The following is a 24,333-nucleotide window of genomic DNA, read 5'->3' on the forward strand; positions in this document are numbered from 1 at the left end:
ATTTTTTTTTAAAATTTATTTACAAAAAAAAAAAATCTTTTGGCGACCTTTTTTCGACAATTTGGTGGGCCACATGAAGTATTATTATTTATAATAATAAAATATTGTAAACTTATCTATAAAAAAGAAAAAGTTAAAGGATTTCTCAAAGTATTTTTATTTGGGTTTTTTTTATTTTAAAATGAAATTATTGGTTTTAGTACTTATAATTTTTAGTAGTATAGGATGTAAGTATATCACTGATCATTGATTTCGTGGAAATTTTATTTTTTTAAAAAAAAAAGTTAAAATATTAAAATAAAATTTTTGAATAATAGATATAAATGGTGGTGCAGTACAATTGTTAAAGAATGAACATCAAGCAGAACAATATGCAGGAATAAATACTTGTTTTTTCAAATACACAATCGAGTTATACTATGATTCACAATTGAATTCCAATGATTTCAAATCCCCAAATTTAAAGATCAAAGTATTTCCCTTTGCTTTTGGAAATGGAAGTAGTTTCGATCCTTATCATCAAATATTCAATATAATCTATGAAACGCCACCAGGAATGAATATTATCGTTATCAATATAACCCGTGATTCAGACCCAACTTTTCCACCGGCCTATTTCATGTTAAATCAAAACCAAAATTGTGAAGGTATTTAGGAACCAATAGATTTTACTTTTACTATTGTAACTAATCTAATTCTTTTCAATAATGTTAAGTTTATTCAAATGAAAGTTTAAGTTATTTATATATAGGAACACCTACTTTTGTTCCGATGATGGGAGCAATTTCCTTGGCCCTCAAGTTGAATATCACTGACTCATTGGTTTTAAATAACTATCCGTCTTTTACCTGCACTACCAATTTTCCTGGACTTATTACATGTGCCAGTACTGCACAAATAACAGAAGCAAGATCATGGGTATTATTATATATAAGAATGGTTGGAGCAGTCAATGCTGTTTACCCAGATTATTTTGATATACAATTGACTTTAACAAGTGCTGGTCCTTATTCAACTCCTGTGGGTCCAGGGCCAATAGCTAGAGTGAAAAATATATTCCCAAAGAATCGTATGTTTTAAAAACATTTTATTTTAATTCTTCTTTCTTTGTTAATTTTGTTTATTTTTAAATATAGTTTTAAGAACAACCAAATTGGTTGATAATGCAATTTATCCAGCTGCTAATTATGGTTATAATCAAAACTTTTTATACTACTCTCCATTATGGGAGTACAGTGTATCTTTTGAGAATATGGATTCTATACCTGTAAATGCATATGTTGGTTACCCAGTAGCAATCTCCTATATATTAGTTTCATCCAATAAAACACACAGAGTATATTCTACTTGGATACCAACTTTCCCAGGTGGCATTGCTGTGAACCAATTCTATTGTGATTCTAATTGCACATACTTAGGAACTCAAACAGCCATTGTTTATAATTATCCACGTAAGTTAGTTACCTAATTGGATTGTTTAAATCAATATAATATTAATTTTTTAAATAAACAGAATACTATACTAATAGTGCAGGTATGACATATAGTGTTGATACACAGACAAACTCATATCTATTCGAAAACTTTGGTACCTTTCCTTTCTACACCTTATCACAAAGGATGAAATCATCCATAAATTCTGGAGCTGACTATCCTTTTGCTTATTTAAGTTCCACCAATGCTGGGTTCACCTCTATTTCCCAAAAATCATTTGTCGGAACATATGCGGTAAATTATATAAACAACAATAATTATACTTCCATTGCACCTGACAGTAAGTTGTAGTTTCTTTATTTTTTACAATTATTTATAGTAACAAAAAAAATATTTTCTATTTTTATCCATAGCATCAAGTCCCTATGTCGTCAATTTCGATTTCCACTCCTTGGAGATTATCATTAGTAGTCCTTATTCAGCTCTCTTCCGTATAAATATCAGTTGTCCAATTGGTTTGACTAGAATTGCAGCAAAAGGAGGAAACTTTATGAAAAATAATGTATGTATCTTTATGTTGATATTTATTTCAATTTTATTAACTGTAAATAAAGTTGGTGTCTGGAGATCAATATAATGGAATTTATGAAAATGAACTTAAAGGAATTCAAATTGGAGAACAATTATATAAAACATTACAATTTACCTTTAGCTATGAAACATATACACCTTTTATAACTGATCTTTTAAGTGACGATATTTATAATACAAACTTTGACAAGATCCCCTATCTAGAAGGAGCATGTAAGTGTTATCGTCTATTATAAAAACTATGATTAATATTAATAATTATTTTTTATTATTTTAGTCAATTTCGATCTTAATAATATCACATATATTCAATTCGAAAAGAATAATATTGATATGTCTGATGGTGGAGATGTTGTTAATGTTCTTTGGATCAGATTTACAAATAATGATCCTCAAGCAAGACCAATCTTGGAAACCAATCAATATCTTAAGCTATCAGCAAAACAAGAGTATGGATTGTTCTATGGTGATTATGTTTCACAGAAAGATATGTACAGAATTGAGTTTATTATGACCAATTGTCTACCTGGTGCACAGGCTTACTATATAGTAAGTCCTTTTGCAAAGTACCTTCTCACAGAGGTTTCCTCTTACCTTGGTCCAAACGCTACTCTATTTGTCACAGATTCAGGTAAATCTAAAAATAGTTTAAATTGTATAATATATTTTTACTTATTCTCTTTATTATTTTAATTAGTTTCTGACAATTTAAAACCTAGAATAACTGCCTTGAAATCATTCCAAAATTCAAAGAGCATCAATGGAGTATCAACATTCACTCTTGGATGGAATATTACAGTAACTGACTATCCTAATGGATTCATAAATGGAACAATCCAATATTTATCTGATAAGGATATGGAGATTAGAGTTATCAATTATAACGAGACAAATAGAGTTGATGGTGATAAATTCAATGGTGTGTATCAAGTTACTTTTGAAATAGATGCAAACAACTGCCGAAGCCAAACCTTTATTATTACATATATGAATCAATGGGACCAATTCCCAGAGGTCGATATAGTTGTTTCGTCGGACCCATTAAATAGCATCAATGATATTTTGGGAACAGAGTACGAGAGACACTTGAATATTTCAATTTTTTGCAATACCGCATTCGACGGAGATCTTCCTAAATTGGAATCACTTTCATTTAACAAGTCAATAGATGTAGGATCAAACAACAGACAATTCCAAGCAATTTTCTCAATCTCGGATGTTGGTTCCGGAATCTCTACAAGACACACTCCATATATCTATATCCTAACCGATGTCGATCAACAAATCAAAATCAAATCAGAGTTTATCAACTATACATCCACTTTGGCATTCTATACTGCCGAAACAATTCTACCATGGGGATTCGGTCAAAACAATCTAATTGTTTCAATCTATGGTATTATGGATAACTATTTGAATTTGAGAGGATACTCTACTCAAAATCTAAAGGATGCCGGATTTGATTATTCCATTATTCGAACCCAGACTTTTGTTGATCCAATTCTCGAAAGCTGCTCTCAGATTACACAGAATGGTGGATTTTTCTCTATTAGTGGTCATAATCTTGGAGATGAATATACAACCTATTCATTATTATTTGACTATAGAAATGGAAGTGGATGGATACAACACTCAACCAAATTCAAATCTGCAACCGTCATGAAAGTAATACTATCACCTTTCCGAGCTAACTATATTCAAGCCAAGATTATTGTCAATGGGCTGACCTCTGACATCATGGATATCTATCCGTTCATAAGAAGGTTGAAACCTCCAATGCCAACATCGACACCAAATCCAACATCGACACCAAATCCAACATCGACACCAAATCCAAAGTTGTGTCCAGGTGACCCAGTTTGTAATAATCAAGGAGAATGTCTATCGACTGGATGTAAATGCAATTCACCATGGTATGGTCCATCTTGCTCATCAAGAGTTGTACCAACACCAACTCCACCACCAGCCGAAAATCCATCGGTTCAAGTCAATGTTACAACTCCAGACTCTCCAGACCAGTTAATCACAGCAAAGATCAGTGTTGTATCGGTATTGGAGCTGAATTCCGAATTCGCACCAATCAACAACTTCACATTTGGTCAATGGAATCTCAGTTCAGTGCAATCCAACGATGAAAAGACATCTTACTACTACTACTCCTATTTGAATGGTAGAAAAACAATGGTTAATACAACAATCGATTTCTACAAGGTAGCAACAAACATTACTTTTGCCGGTGGTGTTATCAATGTTGTACCGTTCACAATCAAATTCTCAATCAATGTCGATCATTTCGATTTTGTTGACCGACTTTCAATGATGCAGATTGTAATGGAAGCAAAAGTGACATCGTCAGACTCGGGTGCTTGCTCTTCGAAATCGATAGGTGAGGAATCGAATGACAATGTACAATGGGTAAAGATGAACATCAATGACAATTCGTTGTACGGTAGATTCTTGGATCGTGCACTGGTCGACGGCAATGTAGTTCCCTCAAAGAATGTTATAATCGAAGATGATACTACCGATGATTCCTACAACTCTGTCTCGTCAAAGATCGGTATCATCATTCCCTTCTATGAAATCAACGCTGTTATAGACCCAGATTTTTCAACACTGATCGATACCAACTATGACGGACCAAGTATGACTTGCAAAAAGAAAGGATTATCAACAGGTGTTATCGTTGCCATTGCTGTAAGTTGTGGTGTTTTCGCTTGTGCTGTCGTGGTTGGCTCTGTCATCTATTTGAGAAAGAAACATAGATTCAAAAAACAAAATAATATGGTCAAAAAAAGATTAGAGCAACTTTCTAACTAATAAACATGAATAATAAATATATTTCAAGATTTAAAGGTCTTTGCAAAAAAAATATTTAAATGAATAGGTTATATAAAAAAAAGTAAATCACTTCCCTTGTCGAAATGTTAGAGAATCAATGTTTTTAGCTTTAATAAAATAGAAAAAATAATGATTAATAAATGTAATATTACTATTTTATTTATTTTAACTAGTGGTTAAAAGAACATCTTAAATGATCGCATTGTGTCATAACCTAATATAGAATCGATCACCAAATTTCATTTTTTTTTTTGTGTTTCTTACACCTCATTTTTATTTTAATTTTTATAAATAGAATTATTCATTCATTTCATTTTTAAAATATAATATATTGTACAATAGAATGGTTATTTTAAGTAGTAGTCATGATGTTAAGAATGATAAATGGATAGATATGTTTGCAGGTTCAATATCGGGTGCAACCACTCGTATGATTGTTGCTCCGCTCGATGTTATAAAGATTCGTCTGCAACTCCAAAAGAGTGGTGGTAGCGCAACTTCGACTTCACCACCTCAGTATAGAGGTGTTTTCAATACGCTTGGCAAGATAACACGTGAAGAAGGAATACGTGCACTCTGGAAAGGTAACCTCAGTGCCGAGTTCCTCTGGATCAGCTACGCCACCGCACAATTCAGTCTCTATAATTCATTTGTACATAGTCTCGACCAAGAGAATTATCTGGCACACCAAAACAGCAATCAACACTACAAACCACCGACCTACATATCGCTGCTGGCAGGCGCCACCGCAGGTTCGATCGCCACTGCCATCTCCTATCCTTTCGACACTCTGCGAACCAACATCGTGGCGCAACACCAACACGTAACCATTCCACAGTGCGTCAGACAGATCTATCACACCAAAGGCTACATTGGATTCTACAAGGGTATAACATCGTCTGTGCTCCAAATCATTCCACAGATATCACTTCAATTTGCATCGTATGAATGGCTCAAAAATCTTTATATTCACATCGCCATTGCAAAAGAACAACATCAACACGCAAAAAACAACAACAACAACAACAACAATTCAATACGTACACCAAGAGAACTGTCGAAAGACCCTATCATTCAATTGCTGAGTGGTGGTTCCTCAGGTGCCATCTCTAAATTTATAGTACTACCATTCGATGTGGTGAAGAAACGAATGCAAGTTGCACCGGGCGGTATCACTCTGAAGCAATGCATTTCCGATATGTTTAAAAATGAAGGCTGGCGAGCATTCTACAAAGGCGGAGTTCCATCAATGATAAAGGCTGGTGCTGCCGCATCTCTATCTTTTACTTTTTACGAACAAGCTAAAACTCTTCTTACAGACATGCTTTTTAAGATTATATAAGTACAATTAAAAAAAGTTTAACTAAAAAACAACTACTACTAAATAAAATTAGCTAATTTTAGTAGCTAGCAATACTTTCATATATATCTATATATTATATCTTTTTTTTAAAAAATTATTTTTTATAATGTTTTTTTCGATCGATATAGCGAGACAATCTGTAGGAATTCCATATGGTATTTTCCCAGAAACAAAAGGTTTGCGTTCTTATTAAATTAAATCAACCAACCTCGCTAACAGACACCTACCATTGAAAACCATTGAACAACTATATTTGATCCAAAAGAGGACTAAACATTAAAGATCTAAACCTTAAAACAACATAAGGAATGATAGTCTTTGAAATCAACAATTTTCAACAGGCTTTGTCAGTTGATGTTAGAGTGCAACTGCCCATGTCATTAATGTCAAAACTCAAAGGGGCAATCTTTATCTTCTTGATTCGGTTTGGAATAAAGGCTTCCTCCAAAAAAAAAAACAAAAAATATTAATTAAAAATTTAATCAAAAAAAAAATTAATTTTTTTTTAATTCCAATTTTTTCAAAGATCTTGTGAAGGTACACTTAGGGTTGTGGGGGTGTGCAACTTCCCAGGTTTAAGAGAAAAACGTTCAACTAAATTTACCACAGCACTCTAAAGATAACAACTTCACAAAAAGAAATCATTTTTTTTTATTGCTATTATTGACATCTGATATTGACCATAGTGGTTTTCGAATGTAAGTTATTTATTGTCGATATAACAATCATCATTATAATATAACAGGTTAGCATTGACACCTCTATAACAAACAGCGTCACAACAGTTCCCATTTTTTTCATTTTTTTTAATATTTTTTAAAAAACAAAAAAAAAAACAAAATTAATTTATTTTTTAATTAAAAGGTCACATCTTCACCAATAAATTATTACAATAATAAACAATTTAAAAATAATATACTTTACTATATAACAATAAATAAAAATAACATATATAAATATCACAAAAAAATAAAATAAAAAAAAATAATAACATTTTTTTTTTTTAAAAAATTAATAATTCATACATATTTAAATAAAGTGTGGTAAAAAGAGACAGACAGTAACACTCTTTATACCCTTAAATTTGCAATAGTTTCAAGTAGTGTAGGTATCAGGTATCATATCTCACTCTCTCACCGTCACCTTTACATACTATCTGTCAAGCATTCAACCCAGTAATCTATCTGCTTATCTATTTATCTGTTTATCAATCTGCTTATCTATTTAATGTTTTAAATCATCAGCAACATACATATATCTTAATAATAAGTTAGATCATCCAATCTAAATGTTATTAAAACCAACACGCACACACAACTCGTATTCTCACACATACACACAAAACAGTAAAATAAAAAAAAATAAAAAAAAGGTTCAGGTAGATTTTAATTATAATTTGGTTTGTTTTGTAATAAAACACTTCATTAATTAATTTGCGACAGATTATATGGTTATGTGGTTGATTGATTAATTAGATAGATAGATGGTAGTTCATTCATGTTGTTTATTGATATAATCTCTATAGAGATACAATAATATCATTCTATTACACTATTATCAATAGGAATTGAAGATAATGAATGCGTTGTTTAAGATGTGTTTATTAAAATTTTAAAATAATGGTAGACCAAATAAAACACACACAATATATGATAAGAAATAATTTTAATTTAAAATAATGCATAGGTGGTTTTATTCCACTACATCTTCATTCGAAATTATAAATAAATAAAAAAAACAAATACTATCTCTTCACCAACATACATACCTATTTGCCACTAAAATACTCTTTGTTTACTCATATAATTTGTTTAATTCAATTTCTTTTTTTTTTTTGTTTTTCCTTTATTTATTAAAGATTATTATAGTTTATTAATTTCAAAAAAAAAAAAACAGAAAACTAAATAGATTTTAGAATAAATATGAGTGGATTCGTAGGTGATCTTTCTCCAGATCAGGAGAAATTCCTATTGGAAATAAAAAGAAAACTAAAAGAAAATAATGATAGTATAGTGTTGGAAGAGAAAGCAAAGTTGGATGACTCCATGATTTTGAGGTAAGTCTTAAGATTCAAATGCATCTTGAAGGATCAAAAAGTCTAACACTTTTGTTTTTGTATTTATCTTTTAAAAAAATACAATCTAGATTCTGCAGAGCTCGAAAATGGAATCTCAATGATGCATATACTATGTTATTTAATGCTCTATTGTTTAGAGCAACATTCCAAAATACAGGTGTTGATGCAATTACAGAGGAAACCGTGGACAATGAAATGAAAGCAGGAAAGAGTTTCTTCCATGGCTCTGACAAAGAAGGACGACCCGTTTGCATAGTAAGAACAAGAAAGCACGACTCTAGTCAACGAGACTTGGAGGAGGCACAACGATATTGCGTGTATGTCATGGAAACAGGTAAAGCCTTACTTCCACCAGGCATCGAAACCTGTACTTTAATTTTTGATATGTCAAGCTTCAGCACTAAAAATATGGTAATTACACACAATGACAAAATATATAATTACTCCTCCAACTAAATATATCAATATTAATGCTTATTTTGTTATCTTTATATAGGATTATCCTCTTGTTAAGTTTATGGTTGATATGTTTCAGAAATACTATCCAGAATCATTGGCTAGATGTTTAATATTAAATGCACCTTGGGTGTTTATGGGTGTTTGGAATATCATTAAGCATTGGCTCGACCCATACACCGTATCAAAGATTAGCTTTGTCAAGACAAGACAGCTTATCGACTACATTCCAGCAGATCAACTATTGATGGCTTATGGTGGAGAGAGCAAGTTCAAGTACACCTATAAAGGAACAGTCGTTGAAGACTAATATCAAATCAAATTAAAAATTTTTAAATCAACCAGAAACAAAAAAAAAAAAAAACAAAAAAATTTTACAAATGTAACAAAACAACAAGAACATTAAAACAACAATCAGAATCAACTTTGTATATACCTATATAGTAATAGTAGTTTGAAAATCAACTTTTTTTTAATTAAATCGATGATATTCATTATTAAAAGGATTTTTGTGTTTCTTTTTTTACTTTCGATTGATTGATTTTTTAATGACGATATAGTTCTCTCTGTAAGTTATGATTGTTGTTTCTATGTTTATGTATTTTATCCTACTGGCTGACCACCAGGTCCGAATATTATATAGTAAAATGATATCGATAGATTCAATACCAATAGGATGGTTGTAAAGATTGAGAAATATCTGTAGAGTTTGTTCTTCAAGATGTCGTTCTTCTCTTTCGAATTGTGAGGATAATGATACGATAGTACTAAATGTAGAATCGATAACATGATATAGCTGCCATCGAATCCACCTATCGGTAACATATTCATCATTGCCAAACCCAGTGAAATAGCTACAGTAAACATGGTAAGTGTTTCAACGAAATAATAAATATCTGGATACCATGTCCATCTTGCTTTATAATGATTGGTTGCAACTAAATTGAAATTGACAATAAAGTTAATAAATAAAAATATAGATATCAAACATCAACCTGCTTTAGTAATTTAAAAAACTACATACATGAATCCCAAAGCTCTTGAGCTGTTCCGACAAACAAGAGTTCCTCTGGTGTGCCATCTGCAGTGACATAGTCTCTGGTCGATAGTTTAATTTTAAATAACCTAGATGGTGCGAGATTAACACACTCTTTATCTTTAGACCTACATGGTGTAGAACTATTGCATGGTACCATATTAAAAAGTTGATCTAGATCTATACATGATCTAACCTAAATATAAACAAAGCGAAATAAAATGTCAATTAGGATTAGTTAGTTTAGTTAGTTGGCTGTTGATCGCTAATGAATCAATATTTAATTGATATTGATATTGATATTGATATTGATATTGATATTTACATTTTGTGTTTGATTTAAACATTCTTTAAATTGAAGATTCAAACAATAAGAATTCGGTTCATTCCATGATTTATCGATACACTGGAAGTAGGATGTGGTGTTTGTGACTGTACAATCTCCAACTTCCAGTATTCTGGTGCCAACTGCAACTGATCCGGCCAATGGAGATTCCTTAGGTACATAGGAAACATAGAGTTCCTTATTCGAATAATGATACAATGGTGATAACAAATATGGTGTAGCCGGCATCAAAAGGAATATAATAAAGCTCAGTATAATATTATGCCAAACACCTGCACTGAAAACTCTGAGCTTTTTCCAATGTGATTTTCTTTCTATATCCTCCTATATAGTACAATATAAAAAACCAATTTTAATCAATATATTACATTACTATTAACATTCCAATCTAATGTCATCAATTGTTTTTTTCAAACTTACTAAATTAATGGTGACATATGCACTTGGAAATATGAAAAATATATAAATTCCATAATCATTAATCCTATTCTTTAAACTGAAGATTACGATTGAATTGTATAAGATATAATAATTAGTAATCAACTATTTTTTTTAAAGTCAAAAAAATAATATGTTGATGTGACATACTTTAATGTACATAATGCATGACCAAGTTCATGTATGGTTGCACTGATAACCAATGCTAAAATTAAATACCAAAGATGTGATAATGGAAAGTTTACACCAGGAACCTAATTTAATTATTGTTAGTATGAAGTGGCCGCGGTGTTGTTGATGATCGAAACTTACGATTGGTGTTATGATTGCATTCTCATTCGATCTATTAAGGAGTAAAACAAATAAATTATAACAAAGTCCCAAGAATGCCAAAGGAAGTAAAATAAGTACAATGGTATTACCGACTCTATAAAAGTAATTCCAGAATCGTTCGAATCGCAATGCTACCTTTCTCAGTGATGTGTTGAATTTAGTGGTCGACCAATTTATAGAGAACAACTCAACATGAACCGATATCGAACTCAAAAAATCTAAAAGTCTCTGTCCATATTTGATCTAAAGCATGATGGTGAGAGAATAGAGAGATTAAACAAAAAAAGAATAAAATTGGATATCAATCAGAAAATTTGGGCTCATCAATAATGTGTATATATCAATAAGTTGAACTTACTTGTAATATCTTTAGAAAAGTAAAGAATATCAACCAAGTTACCGTTACATTTATCAAAAATGAAATGATTGGATGTTTCATAACTCTACTGTATCTACTCTGTTGTATTAATTATGATATGATTTGAATGACTACAAAAACTTTTTCTTCTTCTTCTTCTTCTCTAAACCTAAAAATAAAAATATGTATAGAACATAATAATATTCTTATCTGTGTTACTTTATGAATTGAATATGATTGGTGTGTTGTTTACTATGAACAGTCGAGCTATTATTATTATTTTGTTTTGTTGTTTCTAAAATAAAATTAAATTAAAAAAAGAGTCGAACAATGATAATAAGCAAAAAAAAATAGACAATTTATATTAAAAGTTTGATTAACATCATTCTTCATAATGAATCACCAATCAATTATTATTAATTAAAATATAAAAATAAATTTTTTTTTACTTTTTGTTTTTTTTTTTTTTTTGTTAATGCTCTTTTAAGCCCCAACCAATAAATTTTGCTTTAGAACATCCAAAAAAAAATAATAGTAAATGATGTATTTTATTTATATTATAAAAAATCAAAGAAGGTTCAAATTATAAATATTAAATGTCTAAATAATTATCTGATGTTTATAGATAAATTTATTAGGATTTAAAAAATTGTGCCAAAAAGAAACATAATTTGATTTTATTAAAAACCAAAAAATATTTCAAACATAATTGCGTAACAAAATTTTCAGTCGATTTTTTCTCGCTCATCATCTTTAAATAAGGTCTGCAGCTCATTTTTTTTTTTTTAGTTTTGTTGGTTCGATTGGTAAGTTAATTATCTCTTTATTATATTTATTATATTTATATTTTGAATGATGAATTGATGTAAATATTTGCTACTCTGAAGTAATGTGGATAATTTTACTCACTGATTTCTTTATATATTTATTATTATTATTATATTATTACAAAAATTTTATAACTACTATTAAAATATTTCAAACTTAAATTTAATACTAACATCATTTTTATTTAAATCTATTTAATTCAGATTCCTAGTGATAAGAATCAAAGTGACTGAAATGATTAAACAATATATACTTTATAAAATAAAAAATATTATGTTTTATAAAAAAAAAACAAAAATCTTTTTTTTTTGTATCATTTCGATTCTAAAGAATCCCAACACTAATTTGTGTATTTGTACAAAACAAGTCTTGTAATATGTTGTGTGACACGTTTGATTGATTGAATATCAACAAATTAATAATTAATGAATAAATTGCAAAAAAAATCAAAAAATGATTTTTTTCTCTTCTGTAAAAGAGATGATCAGATTTTGACATTTATTTATTTTCTTTCATTGATATTGCAATTATAATTAAAAATAAATATTTATAGATATAAAATATGAATAGATTCTGGGAAAAAGGTTCAAAGATTGTCGCTGTTGCTCGTAACTATGCAGCACATGCAAAGGAGTTGGGTAATGAGGTACCAGCTGAACCATTCTTCTTTTTGAAGCCAATGTCCAGTTTGGTACGTGTAGGATCACCCATTGAGATTCCACGTCAGACCACAGATGTTCATCACGAGGTAGAGTTGGGTGTCATCATTGGCAAGCGTGGACGTGATATCAAGGTAGCCAATGCTATGGATCACGTCGTTGGATACACTCTTGCTCTTGACCTGACTGCACGTGACCTCCAATCGAAGGCCAAGACACTCCAACAGTGCTGGACAATCGCCAAGGGATTCGACACATTCTGTCCAGTCTCTGACTTTATTCCCAAGGAGAAGATCGCCAACCCATCGAATATCGAATTGTGGTTGACCGTCGATGGTGTCACCAAACAAAAGGATACCACCGATAAAATGATTGTTGGGTAACTACTACTACAAAACTCTATTTCATTATAATGAATAGTAAGTGACTTACCTACCTTCATACTATTAAATTTCATCGTATAGAATTCCAGAATTGATTGAATTCGTCAGTCAGATAATGACCTTGGAGGAAGGTGATATCATTCTGACAGGAACACCATCAGGAGTAGGTCCAATCAAACCAGGTCAAAAGGTCAAAGCAGGAATTAGTGACATCATAGAGATGGAATTCGATGTTATCAACAGAAAATACAATTAAAATCATAATATTATTATATTTACAAAACAAAGTGATAACCGAAACACATTTGTTATTTAGATAAAGTTACTAATTTGTTTGATGTACACACAATAAATCATTTTTAATGATCCAAAAAATTGACTAACTTTTTATTTATTTTTTATAAACAATACAAACAATTTAAAACTATAAATATTGGTTTTATTTATGATTGATAACCATCAATCATTCAAAAAAATTACATCTCGGTAAAAAAAAAGGACCAACGAATTTTTTTTTTTTTTTTTTTGGTTAGATTTTTAGTCCAAACGTCTTTTTTTAAATTTAATCAAATTTGCAAAGGATAAACTGATTTTTTTTTACTATTTAACATTTAAATTCCAAAACAAATCTCATTATTTGTATCATTATATTTATAATATTACTTTATTTTTAGAAACTATTCATTTATATAACAAAAGTTAGTTTTTTTTTTTATATAGTCAGTTACTTTATTTATTAGAAAATAACAGATTATAGAGGGAGTAGAAAAAAGAAATCTTTCTGGTGATTTTAATCTTTTTTTGAAGGGAGATAATGGAAGAGGATGAAATAATTTTTGATTATATTTGTTTAGAGATTGATAGAATAAATAAACCAGTTTCACTGGATTTATTACCGATTGTAAGGAATTAAATAGGAAACCAGTTTGGGTGTAAATAATCAATCTATTTTCAATAATTATTAATTTTAAATTTTTAATACCTATATAGGAAGTATTCTATTTAATTATCGATAGTATGGATAGTAAAGATATATTTACACACTTTCAATATGTCTCAAAGACCATTTTCAATAATTGTCAAGATGAATTTTTTTGGCGACAGAAATGTATAAAGAAATTTGGACACACTCCGAAATTCAAATGTCGTATGGCCAATGATCCAAGATCTTGGAAGCAATTCTATGTTGAAAACAGTCGTGATAAATATTTAGTGGTTGGAGCAGAGCTCTATGGTGAGCGTCTACTCGATGTACAAGAGCAGCTTAGAGCAAATGGATTGGTCAATGTCGACACGGCAAATGTCAACGGCTTCCGAAAGCTCCCTGAGCTCCTAAACTATGACGCCATTCTCTTTTTCAGTTACTGTGGATTTCATCAGACTCACGTCGGTGACAGACTTGCCGACTTTGTCGATGCTGGAGGCGGTGTCGTCCTCGGAACCTACTCGCATTGTGGCGGTGGAAACCGGCTGGAGGGACGCTGGATGAAGGATCAGTACGACCCGATAGCCGGTGGAGTGACAAACAGAACGTACCAACTGAGAATGGGACGAGTAGTCTACGAAGGACATCCCATTATGGAAGACGTCACCAATTTCCACGGTGGTCAGCAATCGTCACACAGCGACGGTCCACTCTCAAAGCATTCCGTTCTCATTGCGACATGGGAGAATGGAAGACCACTTGTAGCCGAGCTGTGCAACGACAAAATGAAAGGCAAGATAGTATCGCTCAACTTTTACCCACCGTCATCGGCATCAGTAACCGACAGCTGGCCAAAGAACTCTGACGGTGGAAAACTTTTGTGTAATGCCTTAAAATATGTCAGGATATCGACGCCCTCTGCCATTCAATCGAGAAACAATCTAATGATCGATCAATTACCATCAGGTTCATCAACATCTTCATCTGCAATTTCTCCACATTTGTAAAAACAACTTAATAAATAAAAATTAGAAATCAAAGTTATAAAGAAAAAATCCTTTTTTGTAAGACGATTTGTTACCCAGTGATTAAAAAATATTTAAAATTTTAATTAGTTTTTAAAAATTGATCAACCAATTTTTTGTTTTACCACATTTTTTATCAATGATTTGATTAAAAAAAAAAAAAAAACTGCTCAGTTTTGTTATCGTTGTTTTCTCAGTTTTATGTGATTATTGTTTTTTTTTATTTCTATTTGTAATATTTTTATCTGTATTTATTAGTACACACAATTAATAATTTTATTGACATCAACTCAATTCCTTCTATTGAATTATTAATTCAACACCAGTAACTTTGCTCTATCATAACCATTCTTCAATAAATCAATAAAAACAACCAAAATAAAGATAATAAATAATTTGATAATTATTATTATTTTAGATTGATAGATAGATAGTGAACAACAATAATATAATTATTATTCGACATTATATTATTAAGTGCCCCACATAGTTTATTTATCATTCTTATTTTTTAACTAAAGTAGTAGTTATTATTTATATTTTTGTACAGGTTTTTTAGTTTGCCTTTCTTTCTTCTTTTTTTTCTTTAATATTTTTCTTTTCATTCCAAGTTGGCAGTTTTTTTTGGTATTGTTGATTTAAATATTTATATATATAATCATTACTTTGTATATTCATTTAATTTAATTGTTATTTATTTATTCATTTAAATATTTATTAATTATAATCAGTATCTCTTGCTTTGCAAACAAGTACAAAACGGTGCAAATCTCTTTTTTTTTTTTTTTTTTTTTTTTTGAAGAAAACTTTAAAAAAATTTAACCTTTTTTTTTAATTTTTTTTAATTAATTTTAACAATTACCCAAAACAAAAACTTTTTTTTTTTAATAAATATTAATCATCATATAAAAATATAAATTCAAATCACATAATTGTCAATCATGTCAACTGTAAATAAAGAGATTCAACATCCTCCAACAAAAGAATGTATTGTAAGTATTCAATCATTTACACAACAATCATCATCTATAAACAACAACAACAATAACAACATAAACAGTAAACTATCAATAATGATGATGATGAACAATCAATCTATCAACCATAGTTAATCTAAGATTATATACTAATGATGATCATCATTTACTCTCTCTCTCTCTCTCATCAGAGTCGATTACGTAAAGAATTTTTAGAGATAAATAAGAATCCAGTTGAGAATATAGTGGTTTGTCCTCATCCAGAGAATATCTTGGAGTGGCATTATGTTATTTTGGGACCAGAGAATACAGTATATGAAAGTGGTTTATACTATGGCAAATTAATTTTCAAATATAATTATCCTCTATCACCACCATCGATTATTATGACAACACCTTCAGGTAGATTCCAAACTGATACAAGATTATGTCTATCTATAAGTGATTGTAAGTATACTTTTTTTAATTTATAATTATAGTATCTAATTAATCGAAATAAACAAATTAAACATCTGAATCAACAATAGATCATCCAGAATCATGGTCACCATCCTGGTCAGTTTCAAGTATTTTAATTGGACTTTTATCATTTATGGTCGATAATGATTCAACTTTAGGAAGTATCATCACAACAAACGATGAAAAAAGAATATTGGCATCTAAATCTACAGAGTTTAATAAGAAGATACCAACATTTTGTCAACTTTTCCCATACCTCGTTGAGGATTAATATCATTTCATTCTTTTTGTTTGTATTTGGATAATAATAGAAAATAATAATACCTTTTAACATAATAATAATAATAACAATAATAACAAATAATAATACCTTTTAATATAATACCAGTAATTGCAAGCTATACCCAATTTTATATTTTGCAAGTATAAAGTTGTGTATCTTGCAATACAAACAAAAAATTAACAAAAAAAAACAAAAAAAAAAACAAAAGAAATGTATAAAAAAAAAAGTAATAAAACAAAAGAGACAAAAGTAACAGTTAAATGATTTGACAGAATTAGATACATGTTAAAGTCATTCAACAACCATCTTTCAACGCAATATACCAAATAATATAGATATTAATTACAACTGTATTTATATTTAAATAAAATTATTTAATATAGACATTTATTTAAGTTTAACTTTTATATGATTAGGTTTTTTCTTTCTTTTTTTTTTTTTTTTTTTTTTTTTAAATAAGGTGTGATATTTAAGATTGTTTCATAGTTTACTATTGATTTGTGATAATGTTTGGGATTATTAAAGGTTGTGTATTATGAATTTAATGATTGATTCTTTTGTTTTGCTTTTTTGCTTTTTGTTTATACTTTTTGTCTCTCTGTAAATTTGAGTTTGTTTAGTTTGTTTGTTAGTTGGTTTGGTTGTCATTCATTATTATCTATCACTACTACTTACTTAAACAAGAGAAAATGAATTCTTCTAGTTGAGCTAAATTTGCATCACCAACTTCGTACATATCGATTTCAACACCTTCATCACTCTTTTTGATTGCTTTTGGTTCGATGATTTCGAGAATCTTGGTGAGTTGATCTTCGTTCAAATCGTTGATCATCTCCATTAGGTTCTTTCTTTCTTTGTCAGTGTATTTCTTGAGTGACGGTGAAGTGTCTGTCATCTTAACGTCGTTGTTATTGGACGAAGCATTGGTTTTGCTGCTGGCCGACTCGTTGTTTGCCGATGCCGACGAAGAGGAAGTAGAGGATTTCGAAGACGACTCGCCACTCGGTGTATTTGAAGAGGTGGATGGTGCTGCCTTTGATGGCTCCATCGACTTTCTCTTCTTGTCGCTCGACTCTGTTGCTTCGGCTGGCGATGGTGCCGGTGCTTTGGCTGGGGTGCTGCTGGTAGAGGCCGAGGTTGTCGGTGCAGCGGCAGCAGCTGCTGGAGTGGCAGACTTTTCGAATGGGAAGTGATCCCAATATATCTTATTAAACTCTGCCATCAATTTCTTTGTATTTCTATAAATAAGTGAACCCTCCTCGTTGAACAACATTGCATTATCAAACATCAATCTCATATCTGCCGCGAAATCCTTAATAGATTTATATAAACCACCGTCTAATTTACTCTGTTACAACAATGTTTTTAGAAGAAACATTAGAATATGATCGAGCGCGCGCGTGTGTACACTATTTATAATAATCGATATAACAACTTACTTGAATTAAACTCAGATCCATTGGATGTTTGATTACATCAAAGTAATGTGGAATGTTGAGTGCAATTGGATCGACAGCAAAGTGGAAGATTTCCGCCATTTTCTTTCTGTGGATTTGCGAGTTGATGTTTTTACAGATTTCAAGGTTCTTCTTGTCCATGGAGTCACCGGTGGGTGGTGAGCTTGGAACTTTAGATGAGGAGGTCGATGATCGTGTTGGTGTGGTGGTCGATGATTTGGTGGGTGTGGCAGTCGATGAGGGTGTGGTGGGTGCGCGTGTTCTTGAGGTTGTCTTTCCTTTGGGTGTGCTACTGGCATTGCTAGTGCTGCTACTGCTAGAGCTGCTGGTGCTGCTACTACTGGCGGCAGTTGCGTTGGCGGCAGGAGCAGCGGCGGCGGCGGCAGGCTCTTGCAATGGCTGGATCGGAAGCAGGTTGACCATCTCGATCATATCGACGCGTGGCATGTCAGCAATCGCTTTGATGATACCTACTACATTCCAATTCTTACACAGCAGATGTGCGCAACGCTTGGCCAACTCTGGGCAGTTCGACTTGATCTCTGTCGACCTCAAATCCTGCCAGATGGAACTGATCGATGTCGAGGTGACAGTCTCGATCAAGTATTGCTCGCACAACTGCACCAATGCTTTAATGTTATATTTGATTGCAGCGATCAACAATTGTGTTGCAAATGATAAATCTACAATTTCTTTTACTTTAAATGTTGATACTGATTCATTGTATACCCTAATATTATTAATAATAATAAAGATATGTATTAGTAAATATATATATATATTAACTAATACGACTTAATTATACATTACCAATCTAAAATGGATTGGAATACTTTAAAAGATATATCTTTTATCTCTAATTCTTTCTCTGATTTATGCTTTAGTAGTAATCTCTTAAAGTGTTCCGATCGAACTGATAATATACATCTGTGTGCTGGTATCTTATTGGATTCAACTATGAATGTAACATCGCTAAAAAGTCCACTATTACTAACGGCCGTCTCATCTTCACTCTTAACTTGATCTATATTCATTTTAGATTCACCATTTGGTTCTGCTGTAGTTGTAGTTGTTGTTGCTGTTGCTTCTGCTGTTTCTGTTGCTGTAGTAGTTGTTGTTGTTGTTGTCTCTGTTGTACTTGTATTACTACCACTACTACTGCTACTGCTACTGCTACTATTATACATCAAAGATGATATATCATTAGCTAGTGTATTCTTTGCAGACGAAGAGATAATATCGATGGTGTCGGTGAGTGGAATCAATGAGAATGGAGTATCACCGTTGTGGTCGCGAACCTCTACTTTTGCACCCTTCTCGAGGAGTGCAACAATGATCTCGCGATATCCACGTTGCGCTGCCAAGTGGAGTGGTGTAGAGCCGTCGTTGTTCTGCGCGTTGATGTCGGCACCGTAGTTGTTGATGAGCGCCAGCGCAGTCTTGTCGGACTTGTAGACGATGGCCGAGTGCAGCGGTGTCGAGTTGGTAGAGTCGACCTGGTTGACGTCGGCGCCGTGGTCGAGCAACAGCGATACACACTCGATGCGGTCGGATCGCGAGGCATAGTGGAGCGGGGTGGCACCGCGATTCGTCTGGCAATTGACAGTGGCACCCTTGCCAAGAAGCATAGCAACGATCTCTGTGTGTCCATTCATGGCGGCGTGATGCAGTGCCGAACGATTCGATGTTCCAGGTTTATTGATATCGACGCCATCATTGATGAGCTGTGCCAATTCCTTCTTGTTGCCATTCTCGGCATATGTATAAATACTCATTTTTTCTTCCTGCAAAAAAAAACAAAAAAAAATCCTATGATATTCTTCTATCTATATTCTATTTCTTCTTCTTTTTTTTGTATCTTATTATTAAACTTTTTTTTTTTTAATCTAACTTTGTCGAAATTGAACTAAAAAAAAAAAATTACTTTGAAATGAAATGAAGATTGATTGACTATAATATATATGTTTGCAATCAATATTAATTATTAACTAGTACTAATTAAGCAAATGAAAAATAATAGATTGTTTTGTCAAAAAAAAAAAAAAAAAAAAATTTTCTTTTTTGTATAAACAAACTATGAACAGTGTGTTTTATCAACAACTATTATTATCTTTTTTTTTAATTATATATTAATTGTTTGGTGATGATCATAAAAAATCAAATTTTTAACGGATCAATGATGAAAAAAAAAAAAAACAAAAAAAAAAAAAAGATTGTTACAAAAATTTGAATTTTTCAAGTTGAAGTTGGCGCGCTTCATTGATTGACTGTTGTTATTTTTACAATTTTATTATTATTAATTAATTATATTAATACACTTGATTGATTGCTTGCTTTTTTTTGATTTTGATTTGTTTTTAAAAGGCAACTGATTGTTGAGTTGCCAGTTGATCGAGTGTCATGGATTTCGAGAGATTGATAATATATTTCTCACGTGATTGAATTTGATAGTTGCTGAGTGAGTCAAAGATCCAACGGAAGTTGATGGGATGATGTTTGGTTTCCAAGTAGATTTTGATTGCTTGTTGTTGCGTGGCGACATGGTTCGGATGACAGATGACAATGGATTTCGAGTGGAGAAGTTCACGTGCGTTGGTTGGTGCAGGTGGAATGTTGTCCAACACGACAGCACCACTCTCCCAGAGAATCTGTGAGAGTTCCTGGCGTGATGGTGTCTCGAATTCACCGGCCAAGTACACCTGGTAGCCGTAGAACAAACGCTTGCTATTGAAGAGGAGTTGCTGACGTGATTTGTATGGTGAGCCAGCTCCTTCGGTGTCACCAGCTATCTCGTAGGGTTCTTCGTCGATCCAGCGACTGTCCAGCAATGAATTGATGATCCAATCGAAGTTGACTATCCAAATGCCCTTGGCAATGCCGAGTTCGTACTTGATGGTACGTTTTGTGATGTTTTGGTCGTCACTGGCACAAACAATATGAGTGACATCGTTGTTAAACTCACGCACAAACTGACCTCCGAGAGAATTGGTGAGAGTTACAATATGCACTTGCATCTGGCTGGTTAGATTGGTACCTAGAATCACTGGTTTCTTGGTTTGTGATGCTGGAAGTTGATATGGTGCAATACTATAGTTTGATTGTTGCGATGATGATGAGGATGATGAAGAGGAGGATGACGAGGATTGTGATGGATTGTTATTATCAATGTTTTGTTTGGCTGACAAGTTGTTGGAGGAAGATTGTTGTGATGGTGGATTGGATTTGAATGAAGGTTGGTGGTGTGTTGGTGAAACCAATGAGTTTGTTGCTGTCATCATATGAATTGGCTGAGAGAACTGGAAGGAACTGCCAAGCGATGCTTTGCTTACCACTTGTGATGGTTGTCTTGGTTGTGAATCTGCCATTACAACAATTGGTTGTAATGATGGAACTGACGTTTGTTGTGGTGATGGTTGAGATAGTTGAGATGGTTGGGATGGCTGGGATGAAGCTGATTTAGGTGGAGTATTGTGGCTAACAACTATGGTTTGTTGTTTTTGTGGAGAACGTGGCTGTTGTTGTTGAGATGATGGTGTATTGTTTGGAGCAACAAGATTAGACTGAGATGATTTCTGTTGTTGGATAGGTTGTGAAGATGGCTTTTCTTGTGAAAGCGGTGTTGATTGGGATTGGTGAGGTAATGGTTGAGACAAATCTTTGGAGTTTAGCTTTGGTTGTTGCTTCAAAGTTTGTTGTTGTTGTTGTTGTGAAGCATCTTTTACTTGGGATAATGGTTGTGAATGATGTTTGTCTGGTGTTAATGAACTCGGTAGTTGTGATGGAAGTGAAGATTCGTCAGAGCTCTGTGAGATAATGGAGTGTTGTGAAAAAGGTTGTTGTGAAGATTGAGATTGTTGTGATTTCTGTAGATCTTCTTGTTGAACATCCATTTCTTGATTTTCGTTGACATCCGCTGCGGAAACTACTGAGTCAGATTTTGATGGACTCTCTACTACTTCGTTGTTACGAGATGTGTATTTCAAAGGAAGGTCACTGTTGCTTGTTAAAGTAGCACTTGAATCAAATGAAATATTTGGATCTATATCTATAATATTTTATATTAGCATATTGATAGATAATTATAAAATTATGAGAGAATAGCATACCATTTGTCATATCTTGTGTTTGTTCATAATCGATGTCTGGCATTTTAATGGTCGAGTCTAAATCCATTGGTTGTGTTTGTTCGTGATCTTCAACTGCAGCTGGCTTTGATGGAGAAATATACAGTCTTGATTTACTTGGTGAAGGTGAAGGTGAAGAAGAAGGTGAAGCTGGTTTGGCAAATTGACTAGTCGATACAGTTGTTGTTGTTGTCGTCGTTGGTGGTGGTGGAGTAGGTGGAGTTGAATTGGACTTGACATTAGATGATTCATTTGATTTTTGAACCTTATTTGATTGGCTATTATTATTGTTACTGTTATTATTATTGTCCTCTAATTTCTTGTTTTCATCTCTTGTCGATTCAATTGATCTTTTCTTGGAGTTGTTGTTGTTGTTGGTTGTCTCTACCACGACTCTTTGTAGTTGATGTTGTTGTGGTTCTTTGAAATTTCTTGAAGCTCTCAGGTTTTCATTGGCAAAGGATTTTCTGATAAAGTTGAGTGATTTACCACGAACAAAGATAGAGTCCCAAGGGGAGAACCAATGGTAACGCTTGTTTGGTGCGAGATTCGACAGGACTGTGATGATCCAGTTGTGAACCGATGGAAGACGTGTCAATGGCTGTCCATATTCAATGTAGCCATCCTTGAGAAGCAGGGCAACGTGTGTCTGACCACCGATGGTGTACGAGAGACGATCACCGATTCTTAGGTAACCTTGCTTCATCATATCGTCGATGGTCACTTCTGGTTGATGCTTTCTGGCGTTTGGAATGGAGACACCTCTCTTTCTGCGCAATTTCTTGCCACCGCGTAAGTAGAAGAGCAGCCTTGGATCTTGAGAGGTGACCGCATCCCAAATCGGCAGTGATAACGACTGGTATTCCTCAGTCTGAGAGTCAACGTTGGAATCTGCATTGTTTCCATTGGATAGCGATATCTCTTCATTGTCAAACTGTTCCAGTAGCTGGTCGAGTGACAATGTCATGGTGTGATGATTTTCCACGCCACTCTGAGAGCTCTCTTCGTCGGTGCCAAAGCTATCAAAGGTAAATAGCAACTCTTGGGTGTCAGCTGACACCATAAATGTAGGTGTCTTCAAATTGGAAACATCTAGAAACTGTTCATCCAAGATTAAATCATCTTCATAATCATCTTCATCTCCATTGTTATTTTCAACTACTTGTTCTTCTTCATTGAAATGAACTGATTTTGATGTTTGTTTATTTTTGTTGATTGTTTTATTATTATTGTTATTGTTATTATTTTCTTCTTGTGAGTTTGGTGATTGATGATGATGATTATTATTATTATTATTATAATAATCAAAAGAACTTTCAACTATATTTTGATTGGCAAGGAATTGAGCTGTCAGTGGTGAAGCTGAGGGTGAAGCTGAGGCAACTGACGACAATGATGAAGTTTTGTGTGGTGGTGTTGATTGATGTTTTGACTGTGAGGAGTTTGGTGATGCTTTACTAATGTTGTTTTTAATTGTTTTCTTTAAAAGTATATCATTATCGTGGTTGTCATTGTCTACATCCAATGAGGAAGTGGGAACTTGTTTCTTGAAATGATCGGGATCGGCAATCATCAAACTTAAATCTGAATTATTTTTCTTTGGTGAGCTATATTGTTGATCGCTCATTTTCTTCTTTTGTTGTTGATTTCTAAAACAAATAAATTAATAAATAAATATAAATATATAAAAGGAAATAATTTGATTGACAAATGAATTAAAATTAAAACTTAATATAATTATATTTAAACACACTTCTAAAATTTTGTTTTTTTTGCACACAAATTTGGGGATTTTTTTCCAATAAAATCTAATTTTCAATTTTTTTTTTTTGAGGAAATTTTTTTGGTTTCGCTAGTTTTAGATCGAAATGAGGTCTAAACCACAAAAAAAATGATTGATTTCAAAATTTGTCAATCAAAAGTCTAAACTTAAGTTTATT

At 32.2% G+C, this 24,333-nt stretch overlaps 9 protein-coding genes across 9 annotated transcripts; 6 read left to right on the forward strand and 3 right to left on the reverse strand.

Annotated features, from left to right (window-relative positions):
- Window positions 1-181: 181 nt before the first annotated feature.
- PPL_04701 (calcium-binding EGF-like domain-containing protein) lies at window positions 182-4,845 on the forward strand (the record flags this gene model as incomplete). Its single annotated transcript, XM_020575599.1, has 9 exons — window positions 182-227; window positions 318-647; window positions 752-1,069; window positions 1,137-1,451; window positions 1,514-1,774; window positions 1,848-1,996; window positions 2,049-2,238; window positions 2,303-2,656; window positions 2,723-4,845. The coding sequence occupies 9 exons, from the start codon at window positions 182-184 to the stop codon at window positions 4,843-4,845; spliced, it is 4,086 nt and encodes a 1,361-aa protein (XP_020434394.1).
- A 364-nt stretch (window positions 4,846-5,209) lies between these two features.
- Window positions 5,210-6,208, forward strand: mcfK (mitochondrial substrate carrier family protein; the record flags this gene model as incomplete). Its single annotated transcript, XM_020575600.1, has 1 exon — window positions 5,210-6,208. One exon carries the CDS (start codon window positions 5,210-5,212, stop codon window positions 6,206-6,208), a length of 999 nt encoding a protein of 332 aa, XP_020434395.1.
- Window positions 6,209-8,151: 1,943 nt separating this feature from the next.
- On the forward strand, window positions 8,152-9,072 carry PPL_04703 (CRAL-TRIO domain-containing protein; the record flags this gene model as incomplete). Its single annotated transcript, XM_020575601.1, has 3 exons — window positions 8,152-8,285; window positions 8,375-8,717; window positions 8,803-9,072. 3 exons carry the CDS (start codon window positions 8,152-8,154, stop codon window positions 9,070-9,072), a joined length of 747 nt encoding a protein of 248 aa, XP_020434396.1.
- A 293-nt stretch (window positions 9,073-9,365) lies between these two features.
- Window positions 9,366-12,048, reverse strand: mbtps2 (site-2 protease family protein; the record flags this gene model as incomplete). The annotated part of the gene is made up of 9 exons (XM_020575602.1): window positions 9,366-9,700; window positions 9,787-9,994; window positions 10,124-10,468; window positions 10,565-10,628; window positions 10,733-10,836; window positions 10,895-11,158; window positions 11,274-11,372; window positions 11,415-11,442; window positions 11,987-12,048. The coding sequence occupies 9 exons, from the start codon at window positions 12,046-12,048 to the stop codon at window positions 9,366-9,368; spliced, it is 1,509 nt and encodes a 502-aa protein (XP_020434397.1).
- Window positions 12,049-12,663: 615 nt separating this feature from the next.
- Window positions 12,664-13,399, forward strand: fahd1 (fumarylacetoacetate hydrolase family protein; the record flags this gene model as incomplete). Its single annotated transcript, XM_020575603.1, has 2 exons — window positions 12,664-13,139; window positions 13,225-13,399. 2 exons carry the CDS (start codon window positions 12,664-12,666, stop codon window positions 13,397-13,399), a joined length of 651 nt encoding a protein of 216 aa, XP_020434398.1.
- A 558-nt stretch (window positions 13,400-13,957) lies between these two features.
- PPL_04706 (uncharacterized protein) lies at window positions 13,958-15,905 on the forward strand (the record flags this gene model as incomplete). The annotated part of the gene is made up of 3 exons (XM_020575604.1): window positions 13,958-14,044; window positions 14,134-15,071; window positions 15,896-15,905. 3 exons carry the CDS (start codon window positions 13,958-13,960, stop codon window positions 15,903-15,905), a joined length of 1,035 nt encoding a protein of 344 aa, XP_020434399.1.
- Window positions 15,906-16,034: 129 nt separating this feature from the next.
- On the forward strand, window positions 16,035-16,800 carry PPL_04707 (ubiquitin-conjugating enzyme E2; the record flags this gene model as incomplete). Its single annotated transcript, XM_020575605.1, has 3 exons — window positions 16,035-16,085; window positions 16,262-16,517; window positions 16,598-16,800. The coding sequence occupies 3 exons, from the start codon at window positions 16,035-16,037 to the stop codon at window positions 16,798-16,800; spliced, it is 510 nt and encodes a 169-aa protein (XP_020434400.1).
- A 593-nt stretch (window positions 16,801-17,393) lies between these two features.
- PPL_04708 (ankyrin repeat-containing protein) lies at window positions 17,394-20,044 on the reverse strand (the record flags this gene model as incomplete). The annotated part of the gene is made up of 4 exons (XM_020575606.1): window positions 17,394-17,410; window positions 17,488-18,160; window positions 18,252-18,999; window positions 19,080-20,044. The coding sequence occupies 4 exons, from the start codon at window positions 20,042-20,044 to the stop codon at window positions 17,394-17,396; spliced, it is 2,403 nt and encodes an 800-aa protein (XP_020434401.1).
- A 582-nt stretch (window positions 20,045-20,626) lies between these two features.
- On the reverse strand, window positions 20,627-24,020 carry PPL_04709 (uncharacterized protein; the record flags this gene model as incomplete). Its single annotated transcript, XM_020575607.1, has 2 exons — window positions 20,627-22,314; window positions 22,376-24,020. The coding sequence occupies 2 exons, from the start codon at window positions 24,018-24,020 to the stop codon at window positions 20,627-20,629; spliced, it is 3,333 nt and encodes a 1,110-aa protein (XP_020434402.1).
- Between the last annotated feature and the right edge of the window lie 313 nt (window positions 24,021-24,333).

Source organism: Heterostelium album (genome assembly GCF_000004825.1).
Source record: "Heterostelium album PN500 unplaced genomic scaffold PPL_scaffold4, whole genome shotgun sequence".
NCBI lineage: Eukaryota > Evosea > Eumycetozoa > Acytosteliales > Acytosteliaceae > Heterostelium > Heterostelium album.